Source organism: Falco biarmicus, chromosome 4 (assembly GCF_023638135.1).
Source record: "Falco biarmicus isolate bFalBia1 chromosome 4, bFalBia1.pri, whole genome shotgun sequence".
Taxonomy (NCBI): Eukaryota; Metazoa; Chordata; class Aves; order Falconiformes; family Falconidae; genus Falco; species Falco biarmicus.
Window position 1 is genome coordinate 12586178 of NC_079291.1, and position 27074 is coordinate 12613251.

General features: G+C 42.2%; 2 protein-coding genes across 5 annotated transcripts in view; one reads left to right on the top strand and one right to left on the bottom strand.

Moving 5' to 3' along the window:
- ZNRF2 (zinc and ring finger 2) overlaps positions 1 to 20446 on the bottom strand; it is a 60780-nt gene extending 40334 nt beyond the window's left edge. Inside the window, exon 1 of one of the 2 annotated variants that reach the window (XM_056335439.1) lies at positions 19532 to 20441. In XM_056335439.1, the coding sequence (XP_056191414.1) occupies positions 19532 to 20252 (721 nt within the window). In that variant the 5' untranslated portion in view covers positions 20253 to 20441. Of the gene's footprint in view, positions 1 to 19531 lie in introns of both variants that reach the window. The other variant, XM_056335440.1, reaches the window with a different exon arrangement.
- An 86-nt stretch (positions 20447 to 20532) lies between these two features.
- The window catches only part of LOC130147781 (potassium/sodium hyperpolarization-activated cyclic nucleotide-gated channel 4-like), a 51317-nt gene continuing 44775 nt past the window's right edge, over positions 20533 to 27074 (top strand). For 2 of the 3 annotated variants that reach the window (XM_056335446.1, XM_056335445.1), the window contains exons 1-2: positions 20533 to 20689; positions 25858 to 25966. In XM_056335446.1, the coding sequence (XP_056191421.1) occupies positions 20533 to 20689; positions 25858 to 25966 (266 nt within the window). Of the gene's footprint in view, positions 20707 to 25857; positions 25967 to 27074 lie in introns of all 3 variants that reach the window. The other variant, XR_008821343.1, reaches the window with a different exon arrangement.

Here is a 27074-nt window from a genome sequence, read left to right on the forward strand (position 1 = left end):
GCAGGACTACTACTATTTGAATGCCAAAATGATTAGAGCCTAGATTTATATCTATTTTCCCACTGTAGCCTTTCATTCTAGGTTGAAAAAAAATCACTTCCCAAAACCTTCTGTGAAAGAAACAATAGTTCTTGAAAGGCATTTTCAGTTAAACTATTCTCCAAGCAAGAAAGATTTTATACTGCTAAGTACTTGTGTACTGAATTGTCACATTGTGACTTTTCACAGACTAGGTTTTAAGAACTGCAAAGAATTATCATCATTTACAGGCATTTTTGTTTTAAATTACATCTCCTCCTTTATCTATGAGGAGTGTTAGTCCTTCAAAAAGACTTCTATTTCAGTAGTACTTTCAACGTCTTACAAAACAAAAATCCCCACAATGCTCTTGAAGGATAACTCACACTCAAACCTTGTTATCAGTTTTCTGGGTGGCTTGCTTATTCTGAATTTCAGAAAAGGTCAAAGTAGCTGTTTCTCACATGGGCATCAGCCTAAATTCACTCCTTTCATTGTAGCAGAAACCCTCAGCAGAAGCCCTCAGAAGACAAGTCCATCGCACGTGAGTGTAGTAACAGCAGCTGTGATATATTTCACAGTATGGCCACCAACAAATTACTGAGATTAAGCCAGGCATAAATCATCACCTCTGGTGAAAAAGACAGATTTGTTCCAGTTCTTCCACGCTGAACTCTACCTGTATTAAAAGACTACTGAGAAGTAAGCCACAGGCATGTAAAGGACAGCCTCTGCTTCCAAGCTTTGTTGCTTCATCAAGCAACTTTTTAAAATTTCCCTTTAAGTACCATAACTCAGGAACACCTTATAAAAGCTCCCAAAGGAAGCCTGACATCCCTGTCAGTCATCACAAAAGCACATTTTTCCTCTTTCCAGCAGAGGTCTTGCCACACTTGTCCTTTACAGCAGTTGTATCAAATCAGAAATCGTAAACTGGGAGATGTGCCTATAAAAGAAACCTACTTTTACTGTTTTTCCATGGAGAAGAAGCAATACTTGATACCATTCCTGGCTTTGTACAGTCAAAATTCAAACATCTAAACTTATCTCTTTGCTTTCCAGAGCTGTGTAGACATTGTACCACTCATTTTATTAATCCTATAACCTACAACAGCAGTTTCTGGCTTGGAAGACCTCTCCGCAGGGCAACAGGCAGGCTACAGAAGACTTAACAGCTGCCTGATCTTTCAGGGAGATCCTCCAGCTGTAGGTTGAAAAATGAGTGAACACTGAACTTGTTCTATAAACAGAAGACTTAAGCCTGACACCCTGTCTGTCTGGTACTTCCCGCAGAATGCCGTGGGCCAGACTGAAATTCTGCTCTTGGTGTAATACAGACCTTCGCTAAAACTATCAAAACCATCCAGAAGCTGGCCTAAAAGGAAAAGTACAATGCCATTGGAAGGGTTATGTTATACACATGGGAATATAAATATTTCACACATGAGAGTATGTTATTGGGTAGAAGTCAGCCTAAACACAAACCTGCCTTTCTTCACTATTGTGTAGGTAGTACAATTTTTATTGACAGACATTCAAAACAAAATTGAAAATTAAGCTCTTAGTTAAGGAAGGGAGTTCACAGCACTTAACAGCTATGCAATGACTTCCAGAAAGAAAAATGAAAACCACTTTGACTCATTCATCACGTTTCTACCTACAACAAAATTCACACAAACTGCACTAGATCTTGAGACAGGCTAATCCTGTTACACTGTCACCTAGTTACTCTGGAACCATACGGTGACAGCTTCAAGAGGAAAAAAAGTTCATTTAGGCTCTAAAAAAAATAAATAAATCAATGTTTCAGATGCATTTACATCAATTCAACATGTTAATGTTATTCAAGCTACAACATAGGTGGAATTATAAATCCTGCAGTATGTTATTGTTGCTCTTAACCCAGCCTGGTGTCTCACAAAGTTGAGGGGTAGTACCATTCAGCAAAATAAAACAGCAAGCCTTCTGGAATAAATTCAAAGTACTAAAAGAACAATATAGTCTTCTAATCTATTAATACTCTGGCAAGAACATGCATACACAAATCTGAGTCTTTAAAACCTATTTAGACCAAAATTCTAATCTCAAATGTACCAAAAAAAGAAAATCTTTGTAGCTGCCCATATTAACAGACAACTGACTACTAGATGAGCAATTTATAACAGATACAGGGACAACTCCTACCGCCCCAGTTATGACAACTTTTATTATCAACTCCTATTCCCTCAGAGACAGAAAGAAATTGAAAATGATGCTAGGAAAAAAAAAAAAAAAAAAAAAGACCAACCCACCACTATCAGCTTTTGTCTCGCACTGGCTAATCTGTTAAAGTAGGTTTTAGATTTATTTAAATGTAAATAAATACCCCAACCATGTGTCCCCCCCCATCCAAGCAAATATGAATAGTGTTTCATTTACTATCCTATCTCCGTTATGTTTCTGTACTCAGGGAACAAACAGTTCTTATACCAAACCTACGAAATCAGAATGCCAGGGAAATAACTTCTAGAATGCGACTTCAGTAAAAACCTTTGACCTATAAATAAAATCACGTTATATATCATCTCTCCAATGAAGGAAGTTTAAGGGGAGAAAAAAATACATTGAAAAGTGCAATGCAACCCTGGAAATTACCCAATAGCTTGCCACAGTTCCCAGATATACGGCAGAGGTCCAACCCAAACAAAGCAAAGTTACCTGTAAGTTAGGGACAACCAATTTTGAAACACAGCTTTTCCAGGACATTAAGGAAACTCTAATGTTAATTTTGTTTAATGATGGTATTTCCATTTTTCCTTTAGAAATTGAAACGCATGTACTCTAACACTTGAAAATCAAAACACGTTTATTTTGTTTCCCTCTTGAAATTCACTTTATTTCTTCCAGTAGGGAAGGAGTGCAAGATATGCATGTGGCCTCCTTTTATATTTGCTTTGTAGCAAACTGAATAAAGCTGCTGATGTTCTTACAGAAGCTAGCATAATGGTATGGTAGCATACTGAAAGGTCTTCAGTACAAAATGGAAATAAAATTTACTTAGGATTCCCACCCCTAAGGAAAATCCTGCAAGACATTTGTAAAAAGATAACAGTTAAGTAGGAAAAAAAGCACATACTATCTTAAATAAACTGCACTTAATGATAGGGAAAAAATATTGAAACCACATAGCTCTCTGCAGCAGGGTCATAAAAAGAAAGGAAAAAGGTCACTGAAGTATTTACAAACCCTGTTTTCACACATGAATCAAAGTATTACTGTGTTTTCCATCTTGGCTTTGAAAGCCATTAAGCGAAATTAATTATTTACATGTTTTGTTCTTTTTCCTCCACACAAAAGATGGATCTTATCTTGTTACCTCAGCATTACTAGATGCATAACTATCCCTTTCCAAAAGTAAATATTTGAGAATACTGCTTTCTAGATTTTAACCTCTTGTCAAGAAAGACTAGTGCTATTTCAAAAAGCTAATCTTTCAGTGAGCCTCCTACTGCTCAAGGCATCTTTAATACTAATTTAAAACATATCAGAAGTTTCTCCAGGTTTTTAATCACTTAAGGTCAAATATTTTAATAATTTCATTTTAAAAAGTGGTGTCACATAGTGTCAAAGAAAACTGAACAGGCAGCGTGACAACAGAAAGGATCTGTATAACCTCCATTTTCTTTTTCTACTTCCACTTACTGGAAGGAACCAAGCAGGGAAGTTCAGTTGAAACTACAAGACTAACAAAAGTTTTAGCAGAAAATGAGAACTAGCTCCAGAAAGTCCTTAAACAACATGAAAGAACAAATAACAGAGATGAAACTAAGAACAAGGAAGCTAGCTTACCACGTTTGGGAAAGCTGTGACAAGAAATCTATTTCTTGGATAAAAGTGAACAAATAGATGAAGATTGAGCTTCTGAATCCCAAGTCAGATTTGGGGGGGGGGGGGGGCGGGCGGGGAGAAGACACGACAACAAACACACCAAAAAAACCCAACAACAACCCCCCCAAAAAAAAAAAAAAAAAGCCCCAGATAACCAAACCAAAGAAACCCAACAGGAACACATAGGAATGGTAGGTATATGAGTCAGATTTAGAAAGAGTTACAAAAAGCCTTCCAGGGGAAATCCATCTGGTCTACTCTCAAGGCTGTCAAGCTGCTTTCTGTACCGCTGGGAACCCGGACAAGTGAAAGTCTCTCACAAACTCTTGATCTTTGAAATACAATTCAGCAGCCCAGCCAGAAAGCTTCGGCCCACCACGAAAGGCACTATTCTTGCAAGGTACCCTGCTTCACCTGCCGGCTCGGGACGGCGGCGCGCGGCGGGCGGGGCAGCGGGGGCAGCGGGGGCAGCGGGGGCAGCGGGGGCAGCGGGGGCAGCGGGGGCAGCGGCCGCGGAGGAGGCCTCCCCTGAGCTGTCCAGGGCGCGGGTGCTGAACAGCTCCCGCCTGGCGCGGCTGGCCCGGCGCTTCGGGTTTTCCTCCGTTGGGCTTCTACAGAGTGTGCACTCAACACTGAACAACTCGTCCTCGATTATTCGTCTTTTGTTAATCCTGTTATTAAGTGCAGTTAGCTAAATACCACAACGACACAAGTAGATCTATTAATAAATGAAGTCTGTCTTCTGCAGCCAGGCCAGAATCGAGACCTTTTAATGTTTTTTTAATGGTCTGAAAGCAAGATTCATGGCTTAAAGACACAAAGATACTAATTTCAGTTTGTGCAAAGGATGATGAGGAATATGCAAATATATAAAAAAAACCCCAAATCCAAACACCGCAACCAAAAACCCACACAAACCTGAAATGCTCCTCTATTTATACAGCACTAGTGCCAATTTGCATACACAGTCACAAATGTACTTTTGTCTGTGTTATAGAAAGGTTGTTCACAGCCCAATAAGGTGCTTTGAGTTTTAAAAGAATAATTGCAGCTGGCTTGCTTGTTTATAAAGGAAGAAGTTGCTTCAAGTTTACTAGCTAACACAAATGGTAGTAACAGAGAACTCTCTACATAAGTCTGCTTTTAATTAATTGTTTTATCAATCTATCCTTGAATCTGGCTAGGCAGACAGTCACTGACAGGAACAGCAACTTACACTTAAGACAGTTACTTTATTGTTAAATGTTGTCTGCTTCATTACCACTCTAGCCCTTTTTTGTCAGGCACATCTAGTGAATCAGAGCCTTCTACAAGCCTAATTTGAAGTAAGCAAATATAAAAACTGAGATATAATAAACTGTAATAGTGCAATAAATGCCCTTTCAGTTACATTTCCATGTTGAAATCATATCTAATAGCTAGAAAGATTCAAGTACAATTAAAAAGGAAACAAGAGCCCTTCACATTTGTAATGAAGAAAGAACTACTGTTAAGAAAAATGCATCAATCACAAATTTCTGCATTCAAATTTGGAAATCAATTGTGAAATTAAGTAATTTGCTTATAAGGAACATTTCCAATGGCAAAATTAGTTGTCAAAATAAAATACCCAAGGAAATAGATGATTTTCCATTAAGAAATTATTAAAGAATAGATAAACATCATCTGCTTGGAACAGGCTAAACCCAGCTGACCCCACATTCCATGCCAGGAAGGAACTGTTAACCTCAAGGTCCCTTCAAGTGCTATGATCATGAGCAAAGAGATTTTCACCCACACATCACTCATTAGAAATAAACGTGTTCTTCTTGTAACCACTTTTGTGTAAAGCTTTGTGAAGAAAAGACATTGTATGCCTACTAGCCTAAAAATAATCATAAACATTCATTTATAATGTTGAGAGCAAGGCCTGTTGTTTTCCAACAGCGTGAGAAAGGAGAATGCAGTGCTGAAGTATTGGATACAGCAGTAACTGACAAAGTATCTCTCCTCTATACCTACCCCTCTACAGACAAGTACTTAAGGTGATATTCTTAATCCTCAATTACAGGGTTCAATTGTCATACCATTCACTGACTTTCACAGTTAAGAAAGCACCATTAAAATTAGCTTGCAGTTTAGGAGTTTCTCCAGAGGGCTATAAATCTAACAATTTAAAGATGTGAATACTGAGATTACAGAAAGAGCTCTGCTCCTTCAGTAGAGGAAGGAGTCCTTGTCAGATATATATGAAAATTCCTGACAGATCCAACTATGGTCTTCAAGGCAGATGTGTAAGTATAACAAGAGTTCTGCCCTTGCAAGACTCACCGACTTCAGCAAAGCTGCCCTCATAGTGTTTTAGCTGTACCAGTAGCTTAAAAACATTGTAACTAGTACATTTGTCATCACTGCCTGAAGGAGCACAAAGCTAAACATGTCAGAGAAACTACAGTAGAGAAAATGCAGGAAAAACAAGGTACTGACTTAAAGCTTTTCTTAGACTCCTACTACTATATGAAATTCCACGTCTGAAATTGAATTACAAGCACCCAATTTTTGTAAATTTACAAAATTTTTAAGGCATAAACAGAAACCCGAAAGGATTAGAGTTTAATATGTTGACATTTAACTTCCAGGTTTTAATGCCTTGTGCTATATGCACAGCATATTTACATGGTTAGATCTTTGAGGAAGCAAGCTTAACCAGTTTTAACTTCTGCATGCTTCAAAATACTAACAAAAAGAAAAATGTACATCACAATTTCCAAATTTCTTCCTTTATTACAGTAGGGTTTGACAGCTTTCTGTTAATGTTCAACCACTGTGCTGGGAGGAGGCAGTTTTACATCTAGGAAGTAACAGTGATGCAGTCTTCAGGTCAATGAACCAACAACATACAGGTGGCAGGCCACGGGACAGAAACCTTGTGCACCCTGTGAGGGTTGCACTGAAAAGAACTCTGCTTTGGCTAAAAACAGGTCGCTTTTTAGAAAAGCAAGCCCAGCCTGCTACAAATAGTACTCACAAACGGATTAACCAGTATACAGAAGGTCAGAAATTTCACATTAGCCCCCTCTTTTCCAAAAGAAAGCTTTTGGGGAAGCTGGCTAGTATTTAGACAGGTTATAATACATGCATTAGAATTATCAAGAGAATGAATCCATTTAAAAAGTCACCTTGCACTATTACTAGATAAAACTAGGATAAATAACTTAAAATCCCAAGTAAATATAATACCCAAAATGAAGTGTTTCTAGGAAAAAAAAGAAGAGTCCTAAACTAAGACACATTTATTTATTTTTTTAAAGGAACATTTTTAAGAAACAGCTATATCAGTATTTCTGCATATTTATTTTTGTTTCTAATAGCACTTCAGTTACTAATACAGGTGTTGTGAGTAAGGTGATTCATCCACACAGAAAACAGCAAGAGGGCAGAGAAAAGGAAGAAAAAACGAGAGGCTCTCAATAAGCTAGGCATGCACAGCTTTAGTGTGTCACAGGATCACACTTCAAGAGGTGGGAAAACAATTGTATCTGCACACATATCTGAGCATCCAGATTCTCTCTAAGTAAGAGTAATACACTGAACACCACCATTCCATAAGGACTCCTTGTCCTCCTCTCCCTTGCTTACAAATACAGCATCCTCTTCAGAGGATTTCCCTTGAGGTTAAAGTTTCCTGGGTTGCTTATGTTTTTCACTCTTTTTAATTTTGCATCTTTGTGGATAGTGTCAGGCCAGCCACGTGTTGAATACAAAATACAAATATTTTTTTTCAAACATTCCAAAGAATGCTTGCATGCTACAGCTAACAAAGTTTTACAATTAGAATTAGGCTGCCATGGGACACAGCTGTTGAATGGCCCAGAACCAGTCCAAATTGATGATGGGAAAGGAAGGAAAAAAAAAGACAAAAAAGTCCCTAGAGATGCATATTATAATTGGTATTTTGCAGCACTTTTTAAAATGCAGAACATTTTACAAATATTATAGCTAAATAGAAGTAAAGATGTTTAACTGCTGGCAAGCATTTAAGAGCCTTCCTCAAGGAATTATGCAAATTATGCATCCCCTCAGCATACTTAACCTGCAAGCTATTTGTTGAGCAAAACAAGGGGAAAAATCAGAATAGTCCCCAAACTGATATCATCTCATCTAGACCAGAATATCTTCAGGTCTCCCATACTCAGCTCATTATATCAGAGCTGTAGCTGGAGTAAGTTTCATTATTAAAAGGCTGTATAGCTACACTAACCCAGCACCCTGTTTCTCAGCATAATTAGCAATCCAGACACGCCACCAAACCGACAACTTGGCTGCATAGCTTCTCAGATTTGAAAAGCCAACACCATTGAATACCATGCTACACCCTCATTCAATACCACACTACACCTACACACTACCCTGCCATTTTCATTAGTTAACTAATGAACAACGGGTAGAATGGCAGAGATGGAAGGAACAACCTGTGGACAGCAAAATACGAGAACCACTCCTCCAGTATACTTCAACAGGGATCCACTTCATTTTTGGATGCTTTTGGCTGCTTCTAGCTTTGCTGCCGAGTACGTGTTTTTCATCAATAAAATACCAAGATAAAATACAAAATCTGTATGCCAGTATTTTCATCGGCAAATTAAAATTCAGCTAAAATGGAGGTCAGTATCATTAACCCACTACTAAAAAATCAGGCAACAGCCACACATAAGCAAGTATTTTGCAGAGAAAGACTGCCATGTGTTACAACAAATATAAGGCAATTCATATTCGGCATTGATAAAAGACTGCTAAGAATATTATTTTTTTCCATGAGTTAGAAGAAGTTAAAGACATTAATTCCTACCGACTTTTCTAGTATTACTAAAAGCAAGAGCTGCAGCAGAGGTCCTGGAATTTTTTTTGTTCTGTCACTTAATAATAATTAAAAAAACCAAGGTCAAATATTTTAAAGGGTTTTTTAAACAAATATTTAGCCCGTAGTCAAAACTACCTTGATCAGAGATTACAGCTAGCCAATCCCTAAAAGAGAATCAATACTGGCCAGAATCTAAAAACTGGAATGCTTTTGACAACCACTCCATGACCTCAGGTTCCACGACAGCATAAACTTGCCTTATCTGTGTGGATAGGAACAATCTCAGCACTGCTCTTGGCTCAAATGGTCTTCGTAAAGCTTAATTAATAAGTGAGAAGCCTACTTCTCACAAATGAATGGATCTCCTTAACATATTAAACTGTTTAAGGTGATGGAATTACATCATCTGAACTTAAAACTCTTTTGAACATTTCTTCTGAATAAAGCTTTAAAGCCAAGTATGCAATCATTAAATACATTTAAAAGGTTAGTTGCCTGCACACCTGTAGAGGGAATTCACATATGCCCACCCAGCCCGCTAGAAGGAACTCTTGCCCTCCAGCTCCAAATGTGTCCATTTCCTTTTGACCATCAGCTGAACACAACTGTGTGCTTTACAACTGGAGAGGCACAGTGGAGACACAAGGGAGAATAACCTGGGTTGAACACATCATCCCACTCGCTTTGTACAACATAAAACACATTATTTGTATTTCTTTGTTTGCAGCAGAGCTAGTCTCACATTTCCAAGGAACACTTCCTCCACTCCCTAGTTGCACACTATCACTGGATCTTGGTCTTATCAAGTGTGTGAAAACCAAGGTTTATTTTAGCACATGTTTTATTATGCTAGCGATGGAATCTGTATTTCCTCCAAATTGGAAGCTGTTTCAGTATTGTATTTTAATTCAAAAGCATTTTAAACACTTTGGGTTTTCACATCCATGGTTATGAAGAAGCCCAGTATCATCTGTCTTTGAAAATGTTATCGCTTACAAAACACATGAATTCACAGATACGAAACATTCCGATATAAACTAATCCAAGGCTGAGCTGTAGAACACACAGTGAAAGCTAACTGAAGAGTAATAGAACTCAGTCCTTAAGAAGCAAGGCAAAGCCAGTACACTTGTCATCTGGTTTCTAAATGTTAATCATCTAGTATCCCAGTGTTAGGACAGCTGAATTAGATATTCAAAGGGTGTTTCTTTGATAGCATGCTGCCCTTTCACACATGTGAATTTCATGCTGTTTTCGTTCCCATGCTATTCTGGCAGATCCTTTCTCTTCAGCCACCGACAGTCTTATGGCTCTATTGCACAGGTGGAGCAGGTATTTTATTTCTTTACACAGCAGTTTAAAAATATAGAATTAGTTTTACAATTGTGTTTTATTATTTTGGAATTGTAATTTGTTAATAGATTGATACAGCTATAACAAAGTGGGGTCTTTTTTATTTTGTTTTGAACTCAATGTACTTGTCATATATTTACTAGTACTCCCAAAAGAGAAATCCAACAAGTATGTATCCACACAGATCTGACTATCTCTAATAGATATAGCCACATGGATAAGGGGATGAAAAACCAAACCCAAACACTCAAAGCAACCCTACTTGATCATTAAGGTTGCAAAATCACAACACCAGAAAATTAAAAACCTCCAGAAGAGAGTTGCATAGGTAACCCTGTATTTGGGCACTTCACACCTGAACTCAGTAATACTACCTTTCAGGATACTTCATCAAAATTACCTCTGAAGATGAATCACACTTACCCAGTTTAAAAGACTACAGGAGCCCTGAGCCACTTGCTGTACAAGCATAGCATCCCTTCCAATACTCAGAATGCAGGTGTGTGATTTTAAACTAATTCTTCCCAACGGACAGAAAAACACCCAAGAAAATGGACAGCAAGTCCTGAAGTCTGGCACCTTAGGCTATTCTAGTCATCCGTACTGCTGCAGAAAAGACAATGAGAAGAAAGAGGACTGCCTCATGGTGAAAGCAGTTAAATGACATACAGAACTGCACTTTACTACTGTCACTGTTCTTTATATTCTGGAGATTGTCCACCATTATCTCTCCGAAACTTGCTTGGCTGATGATGCTCTGCTCTTTTTGGTAGGGCCACAGCATTTTCTCAAGACAGGCTAGATTCTTCCCCATACTGGAACTTCAATCCATATTCATGCTCAAGAATCAAGGACGGGTGATGGTCTTCAGTCCACAAGAAGTAAAACTCCTGATAGCTGCAGGAAGTCAGGATTCAAAAGCAACATGACTTTCAGGGAACTATCTAGGATTGTTGGCAAGAAGACAGTTTATTTTGTAAGTTTTCTGAAAGACTATCACCAGATTGGTCCAGATTTCATTATGAAAGAATTTTTTTAAGATTCTCAAAATACTGTCGTGTGTTCAGGCAATATGCAGAAAGCACTTCCAGGCAGACCTTTCACTGCACATGGAGAACTTCACCAGTTTTAAATTTCTTTCATGAAGGCCACGTCTGCTGGTGTACACTATGACAGTTTTCATTTTAGCAGTACAGAAGAACTGCACTTAGGTTACGCTCAGCACAATTCAGCAAGAACCCATCTTTCAATTTTCTATCAAATTCAATACTCAAAGACAGATACATCTGTATTTTAATAAGACATGGGTCTCTTCCCTTTTTGCATTGAGTCCTCATGATTTAAAAAATGTGATATGTGCCTTAACCATATTTCAACTCAAGCAAATGTATAGACACCTATGCTTTATGAAAAAAAAAAAAAATCCTGGAGAATCATAACTAAAGCTCAATTTTTTCCCACAGAATAGCCTTTAGGCATGTTCAGGCAACGTGCTAGTACTGACATAACAAATAATATAATTTACTAGTATTGATACTACTCCAGACGCTCAACTAACCTCTCCTATCTAAACACTCCACCTTCAATTTTTAAAACCATAATGAAATTGCAGCATAAATCAATCTGACATGGGGACCAATTATGGGAGCCTGACTAGGAAGTGTTTTGGAACACCACTAGTTTTAAAAGCCATTTACAGTTCAAATATTGCTAAATAATTGCTTTATATAAATGACACTTCATATGGAAAGCCAAATAAATTGCAACAGTTTATTTATTACTTGCCAATATTCTTAGGTTAATTTATTGTAAGTTACTAGAAGACATGCAAAGTGCATGCCAGATGAGAACTCTGTATTTATAGCACACCGAGTCAGTCAGCAAACAGAATCTACTAAAAATATCCACAATGGTATGCAGCACACCCACCCTTTGGGGACTATTCACAGTCTCTGGTGGTCTGATTTTTAGACAGAGCAGACAAGGAAGAAAACAACACCCAGGTAGCTCAGTTCCTAAAGATGACTAAGAGTAATGGAGTCAAATCCCACACAACAATTCATATTCTGTTTGGCAGGCAGGCATCATGAGCCCTACAAGATTTTCCTGCATGCTTCCTGATGTCTCTGGGTCAACAGTATGCAATTTCCATGCAGAAAACAGAAGCGTGTCCTGAGTGAAAGTGAGAACCAGCCTCATTTTTTTCTGTGGCTTACCCTCACGTTTTTGCAAGTGTCAGGAACTTGCAGCCTACCAAACAACAGACAAAGAGCTCTGGATGCACACTGAGACATCCTTATGAAGGTCACGATGATCATTTACCAAGGAAAGGTGGCAGTGGGAACATAGGCACTTGCTTAGGAAATATCTAACCAGAGAGTAGACAGCAAAACCACTTTCCTGGATGCTTAAGAAGTGCTGTTCTGGTTTTACTTAGGTAACTGTGTTTTTTATACAAATTGTTTTCTTTTGATTGGTAAGATGCAGGTCTTTAAAGATATTCCAAAATAGAAACACAGAGCACTCGGAGGTTTCTTACTGTTTCTTTTCATGCATTAAACATCTGCAAGAACAGCATGTTCCATTACCTTCGTAAATGAATGCAATCTGTAGAAATGACCATACAACTCTCCTGAAAATAATTAAACCATTAATGAGCAGCAGACAGCAGAAAAAAGCTTGAAAAAAATATAGATTTGGTTCATGCATCTGCAAATAGAAGGGAAAACCTACTAAAAAATCTTCATAACATTATTCAAAACTTAAGTTTCATGTAAGGCTATGACAGCAAATGAAGAACATTTACACAATGAAGTTTTCCACGAGCAGCTGGCAAGAACACGAGAGAACTTACCCAAACAGATGGGTAGACAAAGTCTTTTAAAAATAGGTTTGAATTTCTAGCAGCTACAAAAGGCTTTCTTTGTAAGACAAAGAAATTACTTGGGAGGTTGTTGAAGACTAGTCTGCAATTATGTGAGAGAACATGAGGAGAGGCACACTGTCAGGATATCAGGGTTGGACAGGTATTCAGAAGACATTAAAGGGGAAGGCCTTTGTTTGAACTGGCACTGCAAATGCTCAATCAGGTATTTTCGCTGTCTTGATAGCCAAAAGAAATATTTATATATGCCATTACAATTAGGCTGCTTCCTTTTCTTCAGTCTGTTAACTGTTTACATTTCTCCCCTAAATGCAGTGCTGCCATTTTTATTATTTCACTTCTCCTAACCCCTTTTGTTTACCAGGCAAGAGAAGAAAAAGAAGGCCTCCAAAGATCCTCTACCACTCACTTTAGTCTTTACTCCAGTGCTTCAATCCTCTCATTATCACAAAGACCTGTCTCCAACTGAAGGCAACAAAACAGCTCCCGGGGCTTCACTAGTACTACCAGAAGATCCAAACAGTTATTTTAGCTCATTTGTCCAAACACTTAACATTTGAGACTAAAAGCACTCTCCTGGCTGTGCCAGAGCAGGTGGGTGGTGGTGCTGGACTTTTTGATACTTTTCCCTGTCCCCTCCTTAGGGGAGCTTACATCTCTGCTGCCAGCCAGGACCAGTATGCTGCTCGCTGTATGTATGGGGGAACAACAGAAGAGCCCGCTAAACACAGCAAGACTGAGACCCTGGAAAGAGATCAGGTTCCTCAAACCCATCTGTCAGAACAGCTCTTCTGAAACTCCTTATCGATAGATTTATCCTTGGACTGCATTCCTAGCACGCTGGATCTTTCAATCTGTATTTTGGTTAATGCAATGGTAATACATTTCTAAAACCTCCTGCACCTTCAGAGATTTCAGAAGTGACTCTTCTCTCTCACTTTGGAGTCAACTCATTGGTGTCACCGAAGAGAAAATGAGGTATACATCTATCTCCTCCCCATATCTGTGGCTGTTGTGAAGTTACATTTACATGTACAGACACATTTATATTTCTCTCAGCTTTCAGATCAGTCTCCATTTTAACCTTCTACAATCAGCAGACCTCAGCCAGCCTCTCACTGTTACTGCTTTCATTTTTCCAAAGTGGACAAACATGGATATGATTGTGTTTCACTGGTGCAGCCAAGTAAAAAGAAATAAATCAAAACACCAAAGCAGAGACAGTCTCTTAGCTTTCATTGTTCTGCACCTTGTAAGACCTATGAACTGCAACAGCAAAACTATCTGAAAATGCACATAGGAATTTTTGTATTCATAAGAGCAAATAACAGAAAAATGTTATTGTAACTTTAAAACAAGGCACAATTTGTATGGAAAAGTTATAGCTTTTATTGGACTAAATCTTTATACTCTTTCCTCATTCTGAATGGTTAGGAAGTAATTTAGAGAAACATATATTGTATCAAAGGTTCACCGGCCTTCCTCAAACACCAAAAAAAAATTCCAACTGTCAGGAAGAGAAAGTACGTCAAGCAGTATATCAAGGCATACAGGCTCAAATTGCAATAGCAAATTTCACTGCTTTTAACGTGATTCACACACAGAGGGCATCCCAACAGTCTCACTGCAAAGCACATTTCCCAACACTTCTCCCAAGTCAGGGCGCAAAGACCTCAGAGCTACAACTTTGGCTTAAGCAAAACAGGAGCAGCATTGAAGTCTGAAGTGTTCAAGAGTTTCACAATTTCTTAAAGCAATAGTACTTCTGTGGCACTGGGAGAGAAGGGCAAGAGAGTGACCAAAAGACAGTTGTATTCCCTCCAAAAAAGGTGTGAGAAGGATGAAGAGAACCTCGAGAACATACTCAAACGTACCATATAACTAAACAAATCAGATGGAAAACAAAACAAGATGTGGCTGTTTAGGCAGTCTGAGAGGTGTCTAAAAAGTTTCTTTTCCGAGACTTCACATCATTCTTGTACTGATATCTACTTCCCACAATCACCAAGTCAGTTAGGTTATAACCTGAGGCTTTTGTGAACCTTCTTCTACAGAATGAAGAATTCATTCATTACTTCTACCAGCTATTATTACAAACAAATGCTACTATAACATACCTAGAAGGTTCTACCCATATTATGTTATGTATATTCAGTAGCTGGTGATAAATCCTGCACAGTAAAGTACTTTATAAAAAAGCCTGATCATTATTTGGTGCGAGAAGAATGTAATAAACTTCCTTCTCCTAATCGAGTTGAACAGACACAACAATCTCCAAATTATTACCCCAAGTCTTGACATAGGCCTGAAAGCTGTCAACAATTGTATCTGACAACACTATATATTTAAAATCTGTCTAGAAATGCATCATATGAAACTGTATATAACACAATCTGAGATTTTGTATAATATTTTTACAGTTTCTGCTCTATCAACTCTAATGGGATGGGGCCAGGCTCTTTTCAGTGGTGCCCAGCGACAGGACAAGGGGCAACGGGCACAAACTGCAACGTGGGAAGTTCCATCTGAATGCGAGGAAGAACTACTTTGAGAGTGACAGAGCCCTGGCACAGGCTGCCCGGAGAGGTTGTAGAGCCTCCTTCTCTGGAGACGTTCAAAACCCACCTGGACACGACTCTGTGCAACCTGCTGTAGGCGAACCTGCTTTAGCAGGGGGTTGGACTAGATGATCTCCAGAGGTCCCTTCCAACCCTGACCATTCTGAGTCTGTGAACGAAGAACTGATGTGGAAACTTATAAGACTCAATACGCAACATTTCTGCTATCTTTACTTGAATTTTTACATACTTTTCCCTAACAGACTTTTGAAGACAAAAACAAAAAATATTTAAAGGCTTTATTCTTGGCCTATAACAACATTCCCAGTAAGAGATTTAAATGTGAACACCAGAAGGATACTTATACTAGGTATTTTCACTGAAAATTCTCCCTGTTGCGATCACCCAGAAACAGGATTACAAACATGAAGTGGGTTCTGAGGAGGTGTCAACATTTTCAATGAGGGAAGTAGCACATCACTTAGTTACCCAAAGCAAGAAAATTCTACAAGACCTTCCATTTTTAGCTGAATCAAGGCTGCAAGCATCATTGACAGAAACAAACTAGATTGTAACTACAGCCCTAGCTTTGGTGCAGTGTTGACAGTCTACACAGGGATACTTACCACCTAAAAACACAGTGGAAAAAATAACTGCGGATCTCAGTGCCAACTCTTCTACACACTGTTTTTAACAGAAGGTAAGAACATTTACTTTGGGGTTGGGAGAGAGGGGAAGTCCCATTCACTGATGAACAGAGCAGGAAACAACGGGTCAAAATTCCCCAATAACAGTGTTTCCAGCTTCCTTTAAAGCGATACTTAACACTGTGTTGCAAGAAAGTGCTTGAACATCATGCACAGGTTTGACCTCTGCATCTGGGAGTGCCATAGGATCTTACGGAATTTGGGTCTCGCTCTGCTTAGTACTCCAAGCCTACTCCAGACACACTTGCAGCACAAAGTTAAACACACGTATTTTTTTTCCTCTTCTGTGAGCCCAAGGGCCCAGTTATTCAGTGAATTGAACTCTCCCTGAGATGAGATGTAAGGTTCCATAGCATTAGCTACTCCATTATATGTTGATCAAAATAGTGCACTAGCCTGAGGTTAAGAAAGGAACGTCAGACCCTCACAGTCAGGAAAGGCTATTGTTACTACAGTTCCTATTAAAGGAACATAGAAAATACCTGATCATACTTTCCAATACATTAGCATACAATAACATAATACTTTTTATATTCTCATTCAAATGGCATATTAACAAGCATAGTATGGATTTAAGTATGTTACATTAGAGAGTTAATATTTATACACTACTTCAGCATGCAAAGCTGCTCAGTAAAAGTGACAATGGAGTATAATTCACTAATAGTAAATTAATTACAGTAATTTAACAAATGCAACACCCACATGTCACTGGTTGATGAAGCCAAAGCAGTATGCCTAAAAACATAAATAGCTGGAGATTCAGTTGAACTTATGGAAGTTATTCTTGATCTTTTTTAATTTTCAGGGAATTGCTATGCTAATCCTCCAAATCAATTTCAGTAGTTTTCAAGATAAAAAAGAAGCAATTTGGCTAATTTGCAAGTTACAAAACAAGGGACGGGACTTCAAGCATGCTTATGATACACAAGATAAATGCCAGATACCACACCTAGACAAGCTTGAGCTCGTTACCATCAGGACAAAAACAATGTTTCAAGTTATTTTTCACCACGCTGATACTGCTAATGTATGATCTCCAGTGGTGCTACTTGTTCCAAGCACCTAGGTATTAACAAGACATCAAGAAAAGACACAGCATACAACTAAGCAAGGATGCCAACATTCAATATAATACGGAGTAATTTATCACTGATATCACGGAATATTTAAATTGAGAAAAAGAATAATGTTTCAAGTGAGGCCTTCTTCACAGGTGTTGCAGTGTATGATTAAAAGTTACTCATCCCAATCAGAAATACCAAGATTTTTAGAAGAGAAGCAGCAAGAAGATTCAGGACCATCTTGTGACCACTTTAAGAACAGTGTATTTTAAAACTTGCTACTCAAACTCCTAACACGTGGCATTCCTTATTTATTAGTCAGTAGATTAAGACAGTGTATCTCTCCTAGCGCTCTTCTTGCATAGGAAAACCCAACAAGCTTTGCATCATTTCAGTCTCTATCCTCTTTAATATGCCAGTTTCAGAGACTTGCAAAAGACAAAAGATGGTGTAGCACAGCAATTAATAGATTATCACATGCCATAGAAAAGTATGATCAAATTCAGAGTTATTCTGAAGAGACCTTTCTGCATCTGAATGAACAGTTTCCTAGGTTACTGATCCTCATCGCTGCATTTACATTTAATCCATTCCCTCCTGGCAGCAAGACAGGTTGCAAGACCATGTTTAAGCATGGAGGAAAAAAACCAAGTTTTACCTTTGACCAACAACTGGCTACATGTTTTAATGACTCCCTTGTGCGTAGCACAAACTGCACAATACTCCATGATAGGGCATCCTTTCATCACTGGGAGAAAGGCATGCACCTTCTTCCCCCACAAGCTACCTGGTTGGTACAGCAAGCATCCTTGCAACAAAGCACTCCCATTGAGCAGCTTGCCACTATGAGAATAGTTAAGTTTTCTTATTTTCTTCCTTTATTACAGTAGGGTTTGACAGCTTTCTGTTAATGTTCAACCACTGTGCTGGGAGGAGGCAGTTTTACATCTAGGAAGTAACAGTGATGCAGTCTTCAGGTCAATGAACCAACAACATACAGGTGGCAGGCCACGGGACAGAAACCTTGTGCACCCTGTGAGGGTTGCACTGAAAAGAACTCTGCTTTGGCTAAAAACAGGTCGCTTTTTAGAAAAGCAAGCCCAGCCTGCTGCAAATAGTACTCACAAACGGATTAACCAGTATACAGAAGGTCAGAAATTTCACATTAGCCCCCTCTTTTCCAAAAGAAAGCTTTTGGGGAAGCTGGCTAGTATTTAGACAGGTTATAATACACTCATTAGAATTATCAAGAGAATGAATCCATTTTAAAAAGTCACCTTGCACCTTCATGTTTGACATACAAACAATGACCTAAAGGTTATTCCTTTAGAATAAGGAGTATCAAAAGTAGTCAGCAACTTTGAAAGGAGCTGGCAACTTACAGGCAGATTTTTAACTTTAAGGTAAAGAACACAGGTAGTAAAAAGTCCTATACTAGCCCTATTCACCTCTGTATCACAGGAGGGGTGGGGGGGTTGGTGGTGGGGAGACAACTTGCTCCACGTTTAATATAACCCTTAAAGGGCCTCAGCTTCTTGGTTAACTCAGAGTTTAGCTGAGCGTTTCTCCTGCCTCAAGAGCACATACGGCCATCCTCAAGACTACACCAGACTATGGGGAACCGGTGCGGCAAGCCCGTACTCCAGCGGCACCGACAGCTATCGGGCTCCCCTCTCCTCTTAGGGGGAAAATAAACAGAGAAACTTACTTTAACTTCTGTTTTTCTTAATCGACTTTCAGATCGGGGAACTCGAGAACTTAAAAAGAGGAACAAGCATCAGCCACATATTAATCAGTACCTAAAGAGGGGTTTGGTCCAATTTTAGAATAAACGGCGGAGACACATGATCCAATTAAATTCTAATTATGTAAGTAGTAGGCAAGAGTATTTACACAGGCACTGATTACTGCTATTAAAGCCGCCGGCCGGTGGGGCTGCGCTTCCTCCTCACCGTCCCCACCGCGGGGTTCGTTTCATTCTTAGCGCGCCCCCCCCCCCCCCCCCCCCTTCCAGGGCTCTCGTTACAAACAATAGGAGACGCTGGCCTGGAATCCCCGTCTCCAAACCGTGCCCCCCTCCGGCGGACACCAGCCTGGAGGAGCCGCCGCGCTCCCCAAAGTGATGATTCATTACCCGTCCCACCTCGGGCCGGGAGCCGGAGGAGGCGCCCCCCGCCCCGCAGCGGCGGGAGATGCAGCGAGCCCCCCGCCAGCCCCCCGCCGCGCGGGCTGGCCCTTACCTCCGAACAGGTGCGGCGAGAGGTGAGCGGGCAGCGAGCCGATCACTAGCCGGGGCCCGCCGGAGGTGCCGCCGCCGCCCCCCGCGGGCCGCTCCCGGCCGCCCTCCTCCGGGGTGCTGTTGACCGAGTCCTGCGAGCCGTAGGGGCCGCTGCTGTGGGGTATGTTGAAGGCGGACTGCGCGGCCCGGGCCCCGGCGGCGGTGGCCCCCCCTAAGGACCTGCTCCGGGGCGCCGACCCCGCGGCACCCCCCGCCGCCGCTCCTCCTGCCGCCGTCGCCGCCGCGCCGCCGGGAGCGGCATGAGGCGCCGCCGCCAGGTGCGCGTACCGCCCGCCAGCGCCTGCCGAGCGCCCGCCGGTCCCGTTAGCGCCGCCGCTGCTGCTGCTGCTGGAGGAAGGTAAATCCCCGCCCGAGTACGCCCGGGTGCGGCCGTTGGCGGTGGTGGGGCTGCTCTGCTTCGCGCCCATGGTCCCGCCGCCGCCTGGCGCTGGCCGGTGCCCTTCGCTGCCGCCTTCCCCCGGCGCCCGGGGGTGGCGGGAGTCCGGCCCCGGCGGGGGCGATCTGAGGCGCGGGCTGCGCTGGGGTGGGGGGAGAGGGAGCGCCGGGGGAGGGGAACGGGTCGCTCGGTGGGTCGGTGTCGAGAAGGGAGAGCCGCCCGCCGGGATCCGGCTCAGCTGGCGGCCCCGGCGCGGCCGCTGCTCGCGGGTCTGGGGCGCCACCATGAGCTGCTCGGGACGGTGCTGGCTCCCGCCGCGCGGCCGCTCGGCCCCGCCGCCGCCGCTGCTGCTCCTGCTGCTGCTGCCGCCGCGCCCGCCGCCGCCGCCATCCTCCGCCGCCGCCGCTGAGCCCTGTGGGGGGCAACGGCGGCAGCAACGCCGCCGAGGCCGCTCGCTCGCCCGCGGGGCGCCGTGCTTGTGCCGCGGGAGGCGGGAGGGGGCGGTCACCCCGGCGCAGCCGCTCCTCTACCGTGTCGCCATACTGGGGGCGGCACCAGCGGGCGGGATGAGGAGCGGTTACAGCGGCAGCGGCCGCCGCCTCTCCTGCCGCCCCCCCCCCCCCCCTCCCTTCCCCGCCCGGCGGGGGACCGGCCCCCGGCGGCGCGGCGCGACGGGCCGGGCCCGCCGGCTCACCCCGCCCTCTGCTCCTCTCCTCACGCAAGGTGCGGGGCAGCGCCAGGTGGGCGGGCGCTGGACGAGGCCGCTGCCGGGGTAGCGGGTCTCGCGCCTCTCGGAGGTCCGAGTCCCCAGACGGGGCCGCTCGGGGCTGAGGCGGGAGCCTGCCGGGACGCGGGGGGGCGGCTGCCTGCTCGCCCGAGGGAAGTCGGCGGGGCGAGCAGGCCGGCCGCCCCGACGAGGAAGGAGTTAAAAGCCGAGCTGCCGGCGGTGGCAGGCGAGCGGTGGCGTTTGCGTGCCGGGCTCGCCCGGCGGCCCTTGGGGGCAGCCGATGGCGGTGCCCGCGGGCCCCGGGCGGGAGGCGGCGGCGGCCCTCGGGGCTGCGCTCGGCGTCGTGTCCCGCCAGGTGAAGGAGAGGGGCGGCAGGCGGCTGGGCGGAGCGGGCAGGACCGGGGTGGCGGCGCTCGGCGGCGTGCCCCCTCTTGCCGCGCTGCGTCGCATCTCGGTTTGCCGTTGCAGCTTCGGCAAAGCGCCCGGATGGCCGGCCCCCGCCGCCCAGGCCCCGCCGGGCGAGCGCGGCTCCCCGCTGCTCGGTCGGGCCGCGCACCGCCGGGGGGCGGAGGGCCCGGGCCGGGGTTCGTCGGGGTGGCCGGCCTGCGGGCTGCCTACCCTTGTCGGGAGCTTTCCCGGGTAGGGGACTGCCTACCTGGGCGGTTTGCTGCGGGCCTCGGCTCTGCGGGTGTATGCGGGGGAGAAGCTAGACAAGGAGGGTGAAAATTCCGTGTATCTTTGGCCTACGGGCGGTACAGAAAAATCTTGCAGACCTCAGTCTCCCACTCAGAGGAAACACTCTCGTTATTGTTGGTGAGAGGCTTACACAAGGACTGACCGACAGCTGAAAATTTTGGCCCTGTGAATTACACCCATTTGGATAGCAGGCTGGGTTTGCTCATGACAACACTACCAGGGAGATAAAATTATTTTTTTCTTTAAATATATGTGATACTTAATGTCATGTACATGGAATTTATGTGAATGTGATTCCTACAATCGGTCATCCAAGGTACACTGCTTGTTTTTATGGATTATTGTCTGCTGCAAAATAAGATGGGTCACCATGAAGCAGTGCTATACACCATCTCAGGACTCTGTCATATCATCTAGGCAGGCATTCCAACTGCAATCGTGCCTGTGTCACAATGGCATAGCACCCAAGGTATTTTACAATTAACACAATAAAACGGATCAAAACCTTAAATAATATACAAAGTATTATGTAATATTTGTACTATACATATTACACGTACATGCATGGTATCTGATACTTGTCCTCAGACACAAAGGAGGTGCAAAGGCCTCCCTTTTTCCCCTGCCTTTCTCCATCTCAATTACAACTGTATGTGGTCGCTTTCTGGCATCAGTGTAGCTCACAGTTCAGTTTGCAAGAAGAGGTACCATAGCTGGGGATGGCGGAGGAGATTACCAGCCCTAATTCTTCATTCAGACACTGCTTTTCTGGATAGCTGAGACACTGTGAATAATCTGAACCCCATTTAGAGAATGCTGCTGTAAACTGTTGCCGGTTTCAGTAAGAGGCGGTGATTCCACAGCTGTCTTGTGAACAGCTTGGTCTTTTGTGTGCTGGGTGACGGGCAGACAGCTGGGGTCGATAATCTGTCGTCCCAAGCTATGCTGTCCCCACTTGTGAATTATAAATTGCAGTCTCTGCTATCGATGGTAGATACCCCAAGGTAGGTCTACCCATGAGTGCTTTCTAGTTCAGTTTCCTACAGAAAGTGTGAATGTGCTGTCTGCTCTAGCACTGGTTACTTTTGAAATCCATGGCCAGCTTCTGTCCGATCTTTCAGAGACACTAACAGTATAGAAAGTAAGTGGTTACATAGAAGATAGAGATCCTATTAACGTTCCCACAGAAGGGAAAACTACCATAGAAATTCCCATCTTGCTAGATTCCAAGAATCCGCAGGGGCAAAGGATGTTGCAAACATGACTCATAGTTTCTGCTTTGCATAGAATGCCTGTGGCATGACCAGCCCTATCGGGACAGGTTTAGAGGACAGCATGCTCAGAGTTTTATGGAGTTCTTAAAATTTCCATTGCTGAGTAGTAGTAGTAGTGGAGCTGGTCAGCTGCTAGAATAAACAGCATTTTGAAAATAGTGCATTGCTACACAGTACCACCGTACTTTCTGTAATTTCTTGACAGTGGATCTAAGAGTTGAGCAGATATTAAATACAGTTTATATCTGACTGTGATTAACCTTTTATTCAATTTAGGACTAAATGACAAAGTCAGGGTGGGGTGGGGGGTGGGGTGATGGGACTACACTGTCAAGGCATCCAAACAGTTACTCAGTCTTACAATCAGAAAATCACCCCTAACAGCGTAGAGTATTTCACAGAAAGGAAGTCACAACAAAAGGACAGCCTGTATTCCTTTCTCAAAGAGCGTGGCTCTTCCCAGTGCAATGTAATTTTCTTTTTTTGAGGGTGGGCTTCAGTTTTTGTTTTGCATCTGGGGCACATATTTGCAGCTCTCTCACTATCCAGCGTGAGTCTAAACAGGACAAATACCTCAGAGAACACCTACATCTTCAGAAAAGCGATGTGTCATACTTTCTCCCCTCCATTCTTCCCGGTCTCTCTTAAAAATGGATGAATAGAATTTTTTTCTACAATTTGCTTTATATAGCCAAGAGTACAGTTAGGGTTTTGTTTCTTCTAACAAATTACTGTCTACTAGCCATTAAGTCTTGTAGAGGCAAGTACCTGGTACTGTAACCTCCACCCATTTGTTCTTTAATACACTCCAGAAGTAGTTTGCATTAAAATTTCAATTTACTACCCAGCATAGAAAATAACCAGTGACAAGAGGAAACAGTGCAGAGAGAAAGTAGAACATCTTGCTGCTGACCACATTTCTACAGATCTCAAGGATTCAGTGGAAAGTAAATAGTTATATTAAAAGTGAGTTCTATAGGCCTATATGGGTGAATGCTGTTACTATTCCTGTAGAAACATATCTAGGGAATCTTATTTATACTTCAATAAACACAAAATAGGAACTAACCTTGTTCCTTGTCCGGGATAGTGGGGAAAAAACCCTAGTTTAGACAGGCAAATATACTCACTGTTATAAGCTGCAGACCTCCACTTCACTTCTGGTTACGCTACCTTGTCTGTCAGCAAGTGAAAATAATTAACCTGTTTCTTGACCAGTTTCCTTGAAAATACCAGGTGACAGGTGTGCCCTAAGCATACAGAATTATCTGTAAATTCATAATATTGCACATTTTGGAGAATATGTGCTGATAAACGGAACAGGGGTCTGAATTTTGCTCAACAGTGAGCTGTGCAAACAGGTCATCCTCCCTCTTCCATCCTGCCCCCTTCTGTGGTGGCTTTTACAGGGAAGCTGAAACAAGATTTCAGGTGAGGTTTCATTTCTGACAAAAGCATCTGACCCTGAACTGATAAAGCTAGCCAGAGGTTTACATTCTGTTCAGAACTGATCAGGCACTTCTTTCTAAAGGAGAAAGGTTTAAAAAGTAAGGGCACACAGTCATAACATACGGCTTAATTTTATAATAGCTGGTGTGGGCTCCTAATAGGGTTTGGGCATCTAGATTTTCTGAGCAGATACCAAAGTAGAGGTGCATGTTTTGAAGAGATCAGTTTTTACAGTTTTTACATTACTGTGTATTTCAGCTTGTTTAAAATAAACAGTGCTGCACACCACTTCTTCACAGATACCAGAATTGAGACTTCTGAAGTCTTCAGTTGCTCATAGAGAAAGCAAACCAGAACTGGCTTATCTCTCTAAAATAAGGTGTGTAAAATACACACAGCCTACATCTGCAGCTAGAGTAAGCCACCCAGCAGACAACACTGTTAATATGTTCGCATCTGTAAGCTAAGGGAAATAGGTCCCGTATTATCCCTGACAGTATGACTACAAATTATGCATAAACCTATTGTAGGCATCTTTTTAGATGTATTTTGGTATCAGTGTATCTCCAGCTGGTAACTGGTGTTTCAAGAGATGTAGGAGGCCCTGTTACCCACTATCTTAGGTTTTTATTTGCAACCAGTAACTTTTTGTATGTATTGAACTTAATCCTATGAAGATTTACACTTATGCTTACACTGATATTTGAAAAACAGTCCTGCAACATGCTGTAATCAGTCTTCATGGAATAAAAAAAATAAACAACTCATAAATCTCAAGATTTGGGTCCTAAAATTATTCTGGAATTGTGTGGTGATGCTCACAAGGATAAGAAAGTTTATCCTTGCTTTATAAAAATTCTGTTTAAAGCCATCTATCTTTTGTTTGAGGTTTATGCTTTTCTGAAGTTTCTATCACACTGTAAACAGCATGCTATATTTTGTACACTGGAGTTACCTGTGGCAAAAACTGATGTTCACAGGAAAGATAACATAGTCTTAAAAATAAACTGAAATTTCAACCTGACTTGCTGGTTGACCATTTTTTACAGGAAGAAATACTTGGAAATAACTTGCTTGAAGAAATGGCAAATTGTACTGTACAGTCCACTACCACATGCTGTAAAGTGGTACTATAAGGAATATACTTTAATAATTTTAATAGGAAAGAGCATTCACCATAATAATTTCTAAGCTGTTCTACATTCACAGTTGTATTATCATAGCTACTGAGTACCTTTGTAGGTAACCAGGTGCAATACCAAATGCCATTCACATGAATTTAACATTTTAGTGCATAATCAGGCCAGTGTTGTTACTGCTTCTCCAATAAACTGTGTTAGCTGCTTGGTGGCTTTTTTGTTATCAGCTTTGCATGAGTTATCCCATTGTGTAGCTTCCTGACCTTTCATGCAGCTATAGCCCCCCCAGTGCTATCTTTCTTCAGAAGCTACTGTGCAGGCCATTTTTATTGTATACTTAAGGAATAAAAGAGGACAAATAGTTTCTCAGACTATGCCCATATCTGCATTAAAGGCATTTGCACCAATTCATAAATGAAGCGACATCAATACATGTTTATCTGGGCAAGGTGTGATACACGGATCTGTGGATATGGGAGTCCGGGGTGGATGAGTGTCGTATAAAGGTCCTATCCAGTTAATTTTTCTGTTTCTGTGATTTCTAAGAAAAGGGGGTGGAAGACAAACCAACAGATGAGAAGTATGTTTACTCTCTCTTGTTTTCAGATCAGCACCCAACAATGCCAGCTGAATGTGGATTCAGAGTTTCGGGAGGACTGTTGATCGCCTCAGCTCCCTTTACTTCTGCCGAGGGAAATCAGGATAGTCTTTCAAGGTATATTCCTGAATTACACTGTTTTGCCTTGCAATGTAGGGTGCAAGGTGACGAAACCCTTCTGCACCTAGAGAGGCAGCTGGCTTGACAGAGCACCTTATCCAAACAGTTCATGATAGCTAATAAAGAAGGTACTGCAAGTCTTGACACAGTGAATATTACACAGGTAAGTCAGTCTTCAGAAGCTGATTGCAGACATGTTCTTTTACAGTATGCACCTTTCATTAACAGTACTAATTGCTTGAATGCTAAACGTCTATAGAAAGAGGTGAATAAATGGAAAACAGTATTACAGAAACAATGCAAAGTGAAGTATGTGGGAATGACAGCAGGTGGTAGAGCCATGTGACATTATATTTGCCAGGTACAACTTGTATTACCTCAGGTTCTGTGTTATCTGCCAAATATTACCTTAACTTCTCAGAATCCAGGAGAAAAAAATACTTTTGTCCTTACTTTTGCACAGTATTTGCTAATATTTTCAATTGATAGTTTTAAGCACTATTCTAATATTCTGTAGCCTCCTACTTACAGTCTGCTCCTGATAAGCCTAATAATGAGAAACAAAAACACACAAGGTTGGTTTTTTTCTTAAAAACTCAGAGGGTTTTTAAGAACAGCTGCTTGGGCAGTCGCATGTGTTGCAATGGAGTCAAAAGGGATAGTAACAAACTTCAAGTATAGTAAACAGCGAGGCATACTGGTGTATGTATCAGGGTAATACTTTATTAACTAATGTATAGTGAAGAATACAAAAGCATGTAAATGGATTCTTCTGTAGGCCTAGATCGCAGCTGCAACTACACCGAGTTGGGAGGAATGTCAGAGAGCTCTGCTTCGTATTCTCCGCCAGAAGCGTTTTCTGCCTCAGCTTCTGTGCATCACGCTTGGTGTAAACCAAGCACGAGGGTGGTGTAAAAGGCTCCATCTGTCGTGTTGGCTCAGATCCACTTCACAGAAGCTGGAACCCATGAAAGTAAAAAATGAGAAATCAGAATTCTGAACCCGCTTCCTCCTCTCCCCACTCTGCCCTTCCCTGGTTTGTACTTCTCCAGTAGCAAGAGGAGCAGAGTTTTGTTCTAGATTGCTACTTGCAAAATGAGGGGGA